Source organism: Phocoena sinus, chromosome 14 (genome assembly GCF_008692025.1).
Source record: "Phocoena sinus isolate mPhoSin1 chromosome 14, mPhoSin1.pri, whole genome shotgun sequence".
NCBI classification, from domain to species: domain Eukaryota; kingdom Metazoa; phylum Chordata; class Mammalia; order Artiodactyla; family Phocoenidae; genus Phocoena; species Phocoena sinus.
Window position 1 is genome coordinate 67,533,691 of NC_045776.1, and position 14,292 is coordinate 67,547,982.

General features: G+C 43.7%; 1 protein-coding gene across 2 annotated transcripts in view; it reads right to left on the minus strand.

Annotated features, from left to right (window-relative positions):
• The window catches only part of KREMEN1 (kringle containing transmembrane protein 1), a 63,742-nt gene that overhangs the window by 35,230 nt on the left and 14,220 nt on the right, over positions 1 to 14,292 (minus strand). For both annotated transcript variants that reach the window (XM_032603212.1, XM_032603211.1), the window contains exons 2-3: positions 10,161 to 10,323; positions 5,204 to 5,295 (exon numbers count right to left, since the gene is read on the minus strand). In XM_032603212.1, coding sequence (XP_032459103.1) covers positions 5,204 to 5,295; positions 10,161 to 10,323 — 255 coding nt within the window. The remainder of the gene's footprint in view (positions 1 to 5,203; positions 5,296 to 10,160; positions 10,324 to 14,292) is intronic.

Below are 14,292 nucleotides of genomic sequence, written 5' to 3' on the forward strand. Positions count from 1 at the left end.
CATACCACCTGCTTCATAGAATTGTTGAAAAGGTTAATAAGATAATGTGAATATAAGTGCTGTACACGTACTAGGTACTCAATAATAACTGAAATAAAAGCTAAAATGTTTAAAAATCAGTGCTGACATTAAAATGCAGAAAGTGCTGACAAAAACGAAACATTTTCTATAATTGAGAGACTGCTTTGACCACTACTGCCAAAGTGCCCTTGGCTTTTTACTCAAAGTCTGAACTTTAAAAACTCAGTCTGAACTTTAAAACTCGAAGTCTGAACTTGAAAAACTCTCATTAGGGATCACAATCGGAAGGTTTCAAATCCTGTTTTGGGGGTTGCACTTTTGTAAGGAACAACAAATCTGTTTTAACAAAGTCAGGGTATCATTTAAATAAAAGGAAATTGAGTCAGTAAGACTGACCGAAGTTCCCATATGGCAGAGGTGCCATTGCTGGCATCTTAGGCTGGTCTGGGAGAATATGATACAATTACTAGAGAACTTCTCACGGATTAGGAGGGAGAAACCTCACCCCATATCCCTAATACAGAGGCTTAAGAAGTTATGGAGAAATGTTTCCTTCTGACCCTCCACACTCCCCTCAGCCTCATCACTATCTTCTTGGGTCAAGTCTGTACCCAGAACATTATCTGGCCCCATCTAATTCTTCTCGGACCTCATCTCCTGTCCTTCCTTCTTAAAACTGATATCTCAGCAACACTGATTTTGCTTGGGAATTCACGTGTGTGTGTGTGTGTGTGTGTGTGTATACGCATGTAAACTGTTCCCTTTGCCCAACCCTAACACCTAGAACCTGGCTGCTTAAAGTGTGGTCCTGCAGTGCCAGCATCCCAGGAGTGTGTTAGAAATGCAGAGTCCCAGATCTGTCCCAGAACTACTGAATCAGAATCTGCACTTTAATAAGATCCTTGGTGATGGTATGTACCTTACAGTGGGAGAAGCCCTGAACTAAGGCCCCACTCCTTCCAGAAGCCCTCTGACAAAGAGCAGCTCTGCCACCCATCGTGCCAGGGCAGATGCCCCCCTTTAGTGCTCCCATCCTTTTGCTCATCTCACTTATTACAGAGTATCTCACATTTGCTGATCTGTTTATATGTCGGCCTTCAGTCCTAAACTAGGGGCTCCCCACAGGCTGCAGATCATGCCACCCTGTGTCCTCTACTTTGTACAAGGTCTGGTATATGGTTAGAGCTTAAATAATGTCATTTGTCACAGCTAATGAGTTCTAAAGTCCTTGTGATTTTAAACTCTAATAACTAATTTTAAATAACTAACTCTAATAACTAATAGTTTTAATAACTTTAAATAACTAATAGTTTTAATAAGTTTAATAACTAAAACTTTAATAACTAACCTTAATAAATAACTCAAATACCTGTGAGTTATATTTAAAAAGTACTACAATTTAGCTTAGTCATGTTACACATTTGAATCCAGATACTTTGAATGTATTTACACATTCACTTTAAAATTTTTTAAATGTTATAAAATTTTTTAATATTACAAAAATTATTTTTATAATTGAAACTTTCAAGTAAACACAAAAGTAGGAAAGAATATGAGGCCTTTACCCAGCATTAACAAATAGCCACTTTTAAAACCCATTCTTGGGCTTCCCTAGTGGCACAGTGGTTGAGAGTCCGCCTGCCGATGCAGGAGACATGGGTTCGTGCCCCGGTCCGGGAAGATCCCACATGCCACGGAGCGGCTGGGTCCGTGAGCCATGGCTGCTAAGCCTGCGCGTCCGCAGCCTGTGCTCCGCAACAGGAGAGGCCACAACGGTGAAAGGCCCGCATACCGCAAAAAAAAAAAAAAAAAAAAAAAAAAAAAAGACTCTGTATATGTAAATGACCATGCCATTATTGTACCTAATAAAATTAAGAGTGATTTCTTAATATAATCTAATACTCAGCCTGTATTCAAATTTCCCTATTTCAAAGATGAATTTTTATAGTTGAGTTTGTAGAAATCAGGTGAATATTTAACAGCAAACCAAAAATAGCTCTCGGAGCCAACATGATAAATATCTCATGCCTGTGGCCTCAGGCCCTAATCAGGTATGTGAAAAAAATTATATTTGCCTTTAACTGCCATTTGCAGGTTCTGCTCTCCCTCAACTAGATTACTTACTTTAAAAAACTGTACAAAACTTTTATAAGAATCTATAGGTGGGGCTTCCCTGGTGGCGCAGTGGTTGAGAGTCCGCCTGCCGATGCAGGGGACACGGGTTCGTGCCCCGGTCCGGGAAGATCCCACGTGCCGTGGAGCGGCTGGGCCGGTGAGCCATGGCCGCTGAGCCTGCGCTTCCAGAGCCTGTGCTCCGCAATGGGAGAGGCCACAACAGTGAGAGGCCTGCGTACCACAAAAGAAAAAAAAAAAAAAAGAATCTATAGGTTAAAGAACAAAACAAAAGCCATGCTAAGCATTACACAGCATGTCCCTCAAAAGCAATAAAATAAAGAGGAATTGGACTGGTGAGGATGATTATTTAACAACAGACAGATGCGCAAGGGGTGGACATTAAGCCAAATGATTTCTCCCTCAGTAGCCAAACCAATAGGACTTAGAGATTTAGAAGGCAGGACACAGAGGAGTGGTAAACTTGATGCTGTTGGAATTTCCTTTTAAAAATCTGTATTTCTTCTCTCTGCAATAAGAACGAGGTTTCTGAGAAACATACTGGCAGAAGCAGTTTAAACAGCAAATCCAATTACCTCAGAGTTGTTCTCCTTTTAACAGTAAGTTCTGATCCGTGTTCCGTAGGTCAAGAGCACAGTTCAAATCTCTCTTTGCCCCCTTCTGAATCAGGCTTGTCTCTGCCTCCCTGCTCCTTTTAGCTCTCTACGTAACAGAGATTCCGGTCTCCACACAATGGCCCACCATTCAACTACACTCAGCTTTGTCCCTAAACATTCACTCCCCCTGGCTCCTGCTGGGTCTGTTATATTCAGATATGAACTTTCCAGGAATCTGATCATGTCACAGGCCTTTTCCTGTATGACAAGTTCAATGCTAATCATGAATAGCAGGCTTCACACAGAGGGTTAGCATTATTCATGAAAATGATGACTCCACATCCAGAAATAGGGCAAAACTGACCTAAAATAGGCAGGCTGGATCTCAGTTGAGTCCACCAGGCAATTACCAAGGTCTCTTGCTGCAAACAGCACAGAAGTTTTTCTCAACTTTGTTAATCTGACACATTGGAAGCACAATGTCCTTGCAGACTCAAGGTCTGAGGCTCAGCTTCATGGGAAGCACTGGTGCCCACAGGGTGAACAGAAGGGTTTTCCGAAGAACCAAAGGCAGACACTACTCATTCCTCCCACACCCCCAAACCAGGGGCTCCCCAGTTCTCATTCCCAAATTCTGTATGTCTCCCTACCCTGACCATTTCAAGACTGGCTTTAGAAGCTTTGAGAGAGTTATCAAAGGGCCTTAAGAAAAATGATATTTAGTTTTTCTTTTTGGGGACAGTGAGGCACATCTGACAAATATTACAAATTAGAGGGAAATTTAGGTGGTTCATACTGTTTTGCTATAATTCTCTCCTCTGGAACTTAGTCTCAGTGACCACATGAGTCCACTCCCATTGGCCCAAATTATATTTTATAAATGCAAGTTGAGGATTATCTTTCCAAATAAAAGCGACCGGATTGAAATCCCCTCTTCGCCATTCCTGAGAGAATGACATAGGCTGGTACTAAAAGACTATCTTTGTGTAGAACAAATGGACCAAGGAAAATCTGCTTTCCTCTCCCCCTGCCCCTTCCTTTTTTACATAACTAGAGCCAAATGAGATGTTTTTCACTTTAAAAATTTGATTAAGCAGCCTGGGCAAAAGCCTAGTCTTCTGGTCTTTACTGTTGTCTCAATTTGGGGGACTGAATCAAGGTATATCAGGTTGGAAGGATAGCAAAGTGAGGGTCTGACTGCCAGACAGTCGTGACATGAGGAAGTTTAGTTCATGAAAGGTGAGCACTGGTCCCCTTGAGGCAGAATTCAGACCGCTGTGGTCGGCAGGAGGGAGAGGGTTGCGGGTCCCACATGGACCTCCATACCCTCTCCACACACACCCTCCTGCCCGGAGGAGTGGGAGACGAGGCAGGGCAAGAGGTAGGTTTAAATCATAAGGAAAAAGAAAAAAAAACAGGTAGAATTATTATGAATGAGCTGTCCTTTTCTTCAGCTCTAGGAACTGAAAAACCTTGTTCCTTTGGCATATTTAAGAAGATATTATAAACACTGCATTAGTAAACACCTTAAAGTACCATGTTTGATTTTGGTTCCTGTACTCTAAATCTTCCCACAACAGTTTCCACCTTGTTTTAAAGTATCTTTCTAAGATCCCCTGCCACATCACATATTCCCTGAGGGTCAGGGTATCTTTCTGCCTTTGTACCTTACAGATAATAAACACTGAATACGGGAATGAATGAATGAACCAGTTAGAAAACAGGTCTTGTGCTAAAAGGCAGAAGAAAGTGGGTTTTCCAGTAGTAGAGAGTGACAAGTTGTGAGTTATCATAAAATAACAATAGAACATATTTATGCTAATGTGAGGAAAGGGGCTATCACATTGGCTTTGGAGGATATCTAATTAGATATTTACTGAACACCATTTTTCAGGAGACATATCACATCAAATCTAAATAGTAAGCAGTATCATAACTTAGTTTTACTGTCTATAAAGGGCTATTCATTCATTCTAAAAAAAAAAATTTTTTTTTGGCGGCACCATGTGGCCTGAGAGATCTTAGTTCCCCAACTAGGGACTGAACCTGGGGCCCAGCAATGAGAGTGCTGAGCCCTAACCTCTGGACCGCCAGGGAATTCCCTCATTCTAAAAAATTAATTCCCCAAAGTGCAAGGTACTTTTTTTTTTCTGGACTGCTACTGAGCTGGTGCCATCTCTATCCAAGAAAGAATCAGCATGAGGAAATCAAGCAGAAGCAGAAATTGTGGTTGGGCTTATCCATCAAGGGAATGGGGTCCTGAGAGAACCTGAGAGTCCCGTTTCTGAAAAGCCTCCATAAGAGAAGTGAAAATCCTCAGCCCAGGTGGCTCCTCCTTTCACCTGCTTCAGGAAATCCACCTGCCCACACTACCTGCCCCCGGCAGTGGCCTCCACTCTGCACGCCTAGTGCTCAGGGTCCCGAAACCTGCCATGGGTGCATTAGAGCCTTACTCTGGCAGGCGGGAATCTCACAGTACTTCCAGTAGACACCATCCTCGTGCTCCGCCACGTAGCACCAGGGGCTCACATCACCGTCTGGGTTTCTGTGGAGGGAAAAGGACACACCTGGTAACACTCCCATTGTTTTAAGTCAACTGGCTCATTGCTTTTCAGTTTTACCAAACGCCCTTCACTAAAAACAAACAAAAAAACCCCAAAAAAACACTTCAGCTTCTGTGTTGTTTCTAATAATTCATATAGATTTTAATGCCACCTCTTATGAAGAAGAAAAAAGTGGTAATACTACAAGAACAAAGCTATCCACTCCAACAGAAACTTCAGAGTTTGAGAGTGGGGGGTAGGGAGTGAGCAAAGGTGAAATATGTTTACACAAATTCACTGCAGTGTAACCGGGACAACTAACCACTGAACAGATGATGCCAAACGGCACTGGCACCTTAACCATGAACACGGTGGTCCCATGGCTGGGAGAACACAGGTGCTCGCAAAACTACGGATAAGAATACGAATGGAGCAGGGACTTCCTTGGTGGCACAGTGGTTAAGAATCCACCTGCCGTGGAGAAAAGGGAACCCTCCTGCACTGTTGGTGGGAATGTAAATTGATACAACCACTATGGAGAACAGTACGGAGGTTCCTTAAAAAACTAAAAATAGAATTACCATATGACCCAGCAATCCCACTACTGGGCATATACCCAGAGAAAACCATAATTCAGAAAGACACATGCACCCCAAGGTTCACTGCAGCACTATTTACAATAGCCAGGTCATGGAAACAACCTAAATGCCCATTGACAGATGAACAGATAAAGAAGATGTGGTAAATATATACAATGGAATATTACTCAGCCATTAAAAGGAACGAAACTGGGTCATTTGTAGAGACGTGGATGGACCTAGAGACTGTCATACAGAGTGAAGTTAATTCAGAAAGAGAAAAACAAATATCGTATATTAATGCATATATGTGGAATCTAGAAAAATGGTACAGATGAACTGGTTTGCAAAGCAGAAACTGAGACACAGATTTAGAGAACAAACGTATGGACACCAAGGGGGGAAGTGGTTGGGGGGCATGGTGGTGGTGGGATGAATTGGGAGATTGGGGTTGATATATATACACTAATATGTATAAAATAGCTAACTAATAAGAACCTGCTGTATAAAAGTAAAAAAATTAAATTAAATTAAATTAAAAAAGAATCCACCTGCCAATGCAGGGGACACAGGTTTGAGCCCTGGTCTGGGAAGATCCCACGTGCCATGCAGCAACTAAGCTCTGCACCACAACTACTGAGCTTGTGCTCTAGACCCCGTGAGCCACAACTACTGAGTCACATGCCACAACTACTGAAGCCCGCGCACCTAGACCCGTGCTCTGCAACAAGAGAAGCCACTGCAATGAGAAGCCCATGCACCACAATGAAGAGCAGCCCCTGCTCGCTGCAACTAGAGAAAGCCCACGTGCAGCAATGAAGACCCAACGCAGCCAAAATAAATAAATAAATTTTTAAAAATATAATAATAATGTGAATGGAGCGAACGGTCAGGATGGAAACTTGGTGATTAGAGTCAAAGGCCCTGAAGATACGCAAACCCCCTTTACTTGGCAATTTCTCCTTTAGTGCTATATTCTAAGGAAATCTTTACTTACAAAGATGTTCACCACAGCATTTTCATAATGCAAAAAAGATAGAAACAACAATTAAGGATTGGTTAAACAAATATGTCCATATAAGGGAATGCTAGGCAGCTGGTAAAAATGTGGTGTACAGACACATTTATTAATATGGAAAGATATTCACAATGTCTTGTTAGGTTTTTTTTAAAAGGCAGCTCTAAAACATGATGGATGACAACAATCCCATTTTTGAAAAGATATATTTAAGGAAGGATATGCACCAGACCTTGAAAGTATTTATCACTGGATGATGGGACTACTGGTAATTTTAATTTTTTTCTTTTCCAATTCTCTTTATTTTCTCATTTCTTCTACAATGAACACTGTGTAATTTTTAAGCAATAAAGTAAAATTCACATCATGTAGTCTGCACTGACAAGCTTTCACCAGGATCAGGCCAGTCAACTCATGTTTGACAGAAATGGGTCCTATTTCCACGTCAAAACACTAACTTCTCAGAGAATTCTGAAAAAAACTATGCCAAAGAGTTTCACTCAGAACATACAGTCTTATAATCCTGGTACCAACTTCTGATATGGCAATAATAATTGCAAAGGACTTATTCCACATTTCTAAATGAGTGGCTTGGAATAAATGCCTTTAAGGTCTTTTCAACTCAGAGATGCCACGACAATAATGGGCAGCACTGCTGAAACAGAGCAAAAGATGGCAGGGGTTACTGGACACACAGAAAAGCCTCGCCTCTCTTCGCTGCTTTTCAAGCTCCTTTTATTTGGACTCAGAACACTGGAAACCTGACACTCCGGTTAGGCCGGAAATGGGCATAAAGACCCTGCAGCCGGAGGTCTGGAGCAGCCCCTATCAGGCCTGGGAGGGATCAGCCTATTGTGTGGCCCAGAAGATAAGCTGCCCTGAAGCACAAAGGGTCCTTTTATTTTTTGTGCCCAAAGGCAGGTACCAGTGCCAACCCTGCTGTCCCGGCCTCTCTGCCTCCCCCCAGTCCAGATACGTGGAGCCAGAGAAGTGTGTCCCCATCACTTGCCATCTCGCAGACATCTCAGCTGGGATGGGTCTGGAAACATCGCATAAGACAAACATGGTGTCGGATGTCAGCTGAGAAATCAAAGTCGGAGAATTTGTACAAAGCCCTTCTTTAAACAGTTTCACTGTCATTTTCCTCCCTCTACTCAGTGTTCAGCTTTGATGTAGTATTTGGTAAAGGCTTTCGAAAACAACTGTTTGTCATCAATGTCAAAACCATTTTGAAAAGCATTGGAATAGGTTAAAAAAAAGAACAAGCAAATTCATCTTTGACTCTGCTGCAGTGCTAAAACGAAAGGCCCCAGCTCTCTGATGTGATAATAATCGACGATTTCAGTATCCCTATTTTTGAAGGATAAATTGTTAGTTCAAGTCTGGTACATTCCATCAAATCAAAGGAGAGGACCGCAGCCAGCCAAGGCTCAGGAGGAAGGTGGTCCCCCAGCTCTCAATGTTTTCTTAATGGATATTTACTGGTGCATTTCTGAGAGCCTAGTGGTAAACTGGGTACTAATCTATAAGAAAAGATTTTCTTGTCAGATAAATAAACTTCATTGGAAATTTAAAATTTACCTTAAAATCAGGAGCATGTCTGAGAAGGCTTGCTTGATAGAAGGCAACAGAATAATATAATAAACCAACAGCCTAATACCAAGAGACACTTTAGAACAATAAGATAAGTAACTATGTAAAAATAAAAAACAAACACTGGTTTCTCTTTCTAAATACTCTTCCCAACCCAAGCCAACTATTCCCATGAATAGGAAAACTAGGGGAAGGAAATAAGCCAGAAGTGGAGTGGGGTTAATTTTTTTAATTATGCAAGAAAAAAATGAATGAACATGTATAACTTTGAAAATAAAACATCAAAGAATTCTTTAATGAGCATGTGTAATGTTAACAATAAAATACAAATGATAGCGAAATGTGAAATAGCATATATACAAATTGTTACCTCTGGGAAGTAGGCCTTGTTGGAGAGGATTTGGGAGGAAAGAGGTACAATGGGGACTTTTATTTAAACAATATATATATCTGTTGTGTTTGAGAATTTTTTTTTGGAAAAACTTTTAATACTTTTATAACAAACAAATAATACAATGTAACATATAAAATACAGCAATCAAATAACAAACTAAAAAATAGTGCAACAGCAACAATGGGGGAATGACCAGTTGGTACACATTAGAACCAAGGTGAAGCAAAGAGCTGAAGGCACAGGGATAAAGATAACATGGACTACAGGCCTTGAGACTTCAAGATAAGCACAAGGGTCCTAGGGTGTTAGCAAAGGTACCTGGAGAGGGCAGTAGGTAAACACTGTGGCCCATGCAATGCAGGTATAAATATGTTGTCTCAGCTGGGTCAACAGTGCCATGGTTGAGATTCCAACATTCTGGTAGCACTGGGGGCACAGTGTGTAGATCAAAGAGTAGCTTGGTGATCATTTTTCCCTGTCCCAATGGCTCAAGAGGCTGCCTTTGCACCTGTCCTATTAATAATTAAATTCAACACATGGCTGACCCATGAGTCATGTTACCAGGATCCTGGGTATAAATAGCTAAAACGTAGCTATAGCCAAGGGTGCTCTGGTCCCTACTGACTAGTGATTCTCAACTTGTTTTGGATCACTGACAACTTTGAGAATCTGATCAAAGCCATGGATCATCTCTTCAATCACAAGTACATGCTTGAAGCACCATGGGTCTCAGCCCCTGCGAGGGTCAGACAGGAGGTGAAAGAGCAAAGGAACACCTTAGTCTGTTGAAAAGAAGGAAACAGCACAAATCTGATGGCTACAGCTGCTCCCAGAGCAAGGTGGTACTGGGCTGGCAGGAGGTGGTACAACGCAGTGAGGGCAGCTTCCTTTACTCAGAAGCAGAGGGAGGTTTGGGTCACAGATGGTGCTCTGCTTGCCCATGACATTCACAGCAGCTTAAGAAGCTGCGCTGTTTGTGCACTGTCTTCTGGGACAACTTAGAAAACCCTCTCAGAGAGACATGGAAGCTATGAGAGACATGGAAGCTATCAGACAGGAAAGCAGAGCTCTGAAAACCAGTATCAAAGCAACCCAAGTTGAAAAGAGTGGGTAGATTGTGTGTGTGCGCGCGCAGTTTTGGGAGAAAGATTTTTAAAACAGTAACAAGAAAGGCCTTGTGAGTTGGGCAAAAGAAGACAAAGAAGCCTTCCCTGTTGTGAGCAAGGCCAGAAGAAATGGGAAGAGACCAGAGATTTTTTTAAGTACTGTGAAACCCCATCTTACCTGCAGTAGTTATGCTCACCCAGGCCCCCCTCCCCGTTGGGGTATTTCAGAGTGTTGTATGGATGCTGGAAAGTCTCATTCCAGAACAGACATGGCTTCCCGCCTTGCAGTGCTGTCCAGTTCTGTGTTCCCCTATAATCTGCACCGTTGGCTGTGAAACATTCTAGGAGAAAGAAAAGACAGAGCAAACTAATTTTCTGGCAACATCTATAGCTTCCTCCCTCTCTGCTTGATGTTTTATTTGTTTTGTTTGGACCAAGTTAGAAATGGATAGTGTCTTGCTGATCCTGGACACAGTGGATTTAACGTTGGTAGGGCTGAGGAAATCTGAAACGAGGTACCCTCCAAATGCTAGGCTCATCTTGGCACTCGCTTGTCTACAGACACTAGGACATTTTCCCCTGAAGTATACAGATCCCAACTAGGATATAAACAGGGAGCTGAACGGTAATGAAGCCTATGGAGTGAACCGGGAAACCCCCAAATCTGGGAAGAGTTGGTAACAGCCATCCGTGAGGAACTCTGGGTGCTCGGAGGGGGTCACTGCTCTCGCCAGCATCTCTGTGTGGTAACTAGAACCAGGTCACCAGCTGTAACTGAGCTCTCCCCTACAGTCTGAAAGGCTGCACTGACACTTGGATTTAATAAGACCATCAGATACAGCAACGTTTTGGAATCCCAATCACACAAGTCTGGGAATGACTCACATTCCCCGGTAATGAAGAACAGTCCTCCCCACGCTGTTTGAGATAGAGGTGCTACAAAACAGACAGTCAACAGGAGGGAACAGGGGCTGAGTTGGCATTTTCTCTCACCTCTTTCCGAAATTCGTTCCTACAGGACACATTCAACATGGTCTGAGGTCCGTTTAATAAAATGACAAAATCCTTGCAGGTGCAGCAATGTGCTTCTAAAATCTGCCTCTCAGGGACTTCCCTGGTGGTGCAGTGGTTAAGAATCCGCCTGCCAATGCAGGGGACACGGGTTCGAGCCCTGGTCTGGGAAGATCCCACATGCCGCAGAGCAACCAAGTATGTGCGCCACCTGAGCCTGCGCTCTAGAGCCCGCGCGCTGCAACTACTGAGTCCACATGCTGCAACTACTGAAGCCCGCATGCCTAAAGCCCATGCTCCACAAGAAGAGAAGCCACCGCAGTGAGAAGCCTGCACACCGCAACGAAGAGCAGCCCCTGCTCGCCACAACTAGAGAAAGCCCGCGCATAGCAACGAAGACCCAATGCAGCCAAATCAAATCAAATCAGATCAAATCAAATTAAATCTGCCTCTCAGACTTTGCGGGGGATGGGAACTTTAGCTGAGAGGATTTCCCCCCACATGTTGCATGCATTAAATTCACAGAGGTTCATGAGAAAGGCACAGTACAAAGAGCAATTTTTAAAAATTAGCTTAGTTGAAACTGACAGATAGAAGCACTTCAAACACTTTTTAAAGATGTATCACTAGGAACCTGACAATCTGGGGGAGTTACACTAACATTCTTAGCTTTATTTCTTTCCCTCTCCTGGCATGTGCTGACCCACGACTTCCGGTATGAAGGACTCTCACTGCCGGCTCCTGCTGCAGTGCATGGGCCTCCTCTGGCCTAAGCCTGTGCACAACACAAGCACATCTATATTCTGAGAGATGTTCCTTTTACTATTTGAAATCTACCTGCTAACCATCTCTCTTCCTGTACCCCCTTCCTCTCCCTATCTGGGCCCTGCGTTTTGTCTGGAACAGCCAGGTTTTATGGACAGCCAAAATAACCTGGACTCCCAGGCTGCAAAGGACACCCTAGCACTTTATCGTGCCTGGTGTGACATTTACATGTTACGAGAAGTGCAACTCATCATGTTCCAAGACAACCGAGCCCTCCACCAAGAGTCTGCATAAATAAAAAAGTTCAAAGGTAATTGAAGGAGGCAGCTCGGTATAGCAGAAAATACACTGAACCAAGAGTCTAAGCCCTGGCTTCTTGTCCTGGACCTGCTGCTGACCAGTTGTGCAACCTTGGACGAATCACCACAGTCTGCATCACCGCTGATGTTTACAGAGTGTTCTACCGTGTGCCAAGCTCTGAGCTAAGTGCTTTACATCAACTCACCACCAACCCAGTGGGGAGGTCCCTTAATACTCCCATTTCACAGATGAGGCACCTGGGGCACTCCATCACACTCTATACTGCCTCCGATAGAACCCTTCAGCATCATCCTTGCTTTCCCCATGCTCTTCCTCACCCCCATTTCTGCTCATCAGCAAGTCCTGTTGACTTTCTTCGAATATGTTCCCTGAAACCCCCCTCTCCTCTCCATCTTGGATGCTGCCACCTTCTTCCTGTTCACCATCTGAGGACAATACGGTCCTGTTCAAGTCTCACAGCTTCGACTTTCGTGCTCCCGCAATGCATTCTCTGTACAGGGCTCAAAGTTCCCAGGAAAATGTGAGCACTGGGAACGAAACCGAAAGCCGTCATCCTTGTCTGTGAAGCCCCCTCGATGTGGCCCCAGGCCCTCCCTCCACCGGGCCTGAGCTCTTCCCCTCATCACGTGTTGTGCTCCAGCCACACTCGTCTGCTTTTAATTCTGTAAACACACCACGCTATTTCCTGCCCGAAACGTTCTTTCCCTAATACTTCCCATCACAGACTAAATATTACCTCCTCAGAAAACCCTTACCCACCATCTCCACTCCTGTTTTTCTGCCCTTCATTTTCTTGCTTCATAGCATTTATTATCACTAGGAATATATATGATCTGCTAGAGAGAAAGAAAGAGGGAGAGAGAGACTCGCGTGTGTGCATGTGTGTGCGTGTGCGTACCACACCAGAGCCCTACCCAATCCCAAGGTTAGAATGGGACCTGGGAACCTATATTTCTAGAAAGCTGCTCAGGTGATGATTCTAAGAACATCAAGCCAATCTTTGCCAATTGCTAGAATTTTAATTGCTATGTATTAATACATCTTTTTCTCCTATCAAAAGTGGTTGAGGGTGGCTTGGGAGCCAGAAATGCTGGCCGACCACTGGAAGGCACTGGAAAGCCTTAGCAATAGACAGCAACCTGCAGGGCAGTGGGGTCGGTGTTCCCGGAGACTCAGATGACTTGATTTGTAACACAAAAGAATGTGGTAGCCATCCACACAAGTGTCAGCCCTCAGGAATGGAGTGAGGTGGCATCTGAGACAGGGAATGGGTAAGAGCAAGCCTGTTTGCTTTAGTCTATTCCTCCTAGACCCAGTCTTATTCTTAGCTATGCTAGGGAAATGGAGGCAGTGTTACTAGATTTGACAATTATTTTTTTAACAGACTTGTCCAGTGCATGTCAATTTTGGGGTGGGGGGGGAAAACAAACTTGAACGTTCTGGATTAAAGTTATGTGTGCATCTTGATTTCATCAGAATACTGGGGTGTGCACTAGGTAATGAGGACCCTGCCTCCCTTGTTTCCTACCACTACGAAACTGGCCTAAGCTCTGGCTAGACAAGCAAGGAGTGGATTAAACCAATAAAAAATAAAATATCACATGGCTGGTTGTATTATTTATGCATTCAGTGAAAGAGAACAAGCAAAGGTGATAAATCTAATGTCTACGATATTATTCATTAATTCAACAAATATTTACTCAACACTATGTGTCTGGCACTGTTCACAGCACTGGGACAGCAGTGGTGAACACTCTGTGTTCCTAGAGTGCACATGCTCACAGGGCTTCACGGTCATAATACACCAATCAAAATTAACACTAGCCAGTGAGAAGTGCTACAAGGGAAAATGGAGTTAGGGGACGGAGATGAAAGGGTGGGGGTTCTCTTTTAGAAGAGGTGGGTCAGGAAAGGCCTGGAGAGGAGACGAGGGGAGGACGAGGGGAGATGTGGACAAGGGGAGGAAGCGAACAACGGAAAGGACACGGGAAGGGCATTTCAGGCAGAGGGCACAGCCAGTGCAAACCCCCCGCAAGCAGCAATGTGCTGGGGAAGGCTTGGGGAACTGTGAGGCAGATCCTCTGATCTGACCAGGTAGGGTGAGTGCAGGGGAGGGTGGTGGGAAATGAAGAGGAGGAGGAGGCAGGCAAGGCCAGGACATGTAAAGTCTTGAGGGTCGTATAAATTAGATTTTGGCTTTTGTTCTAAGAGTG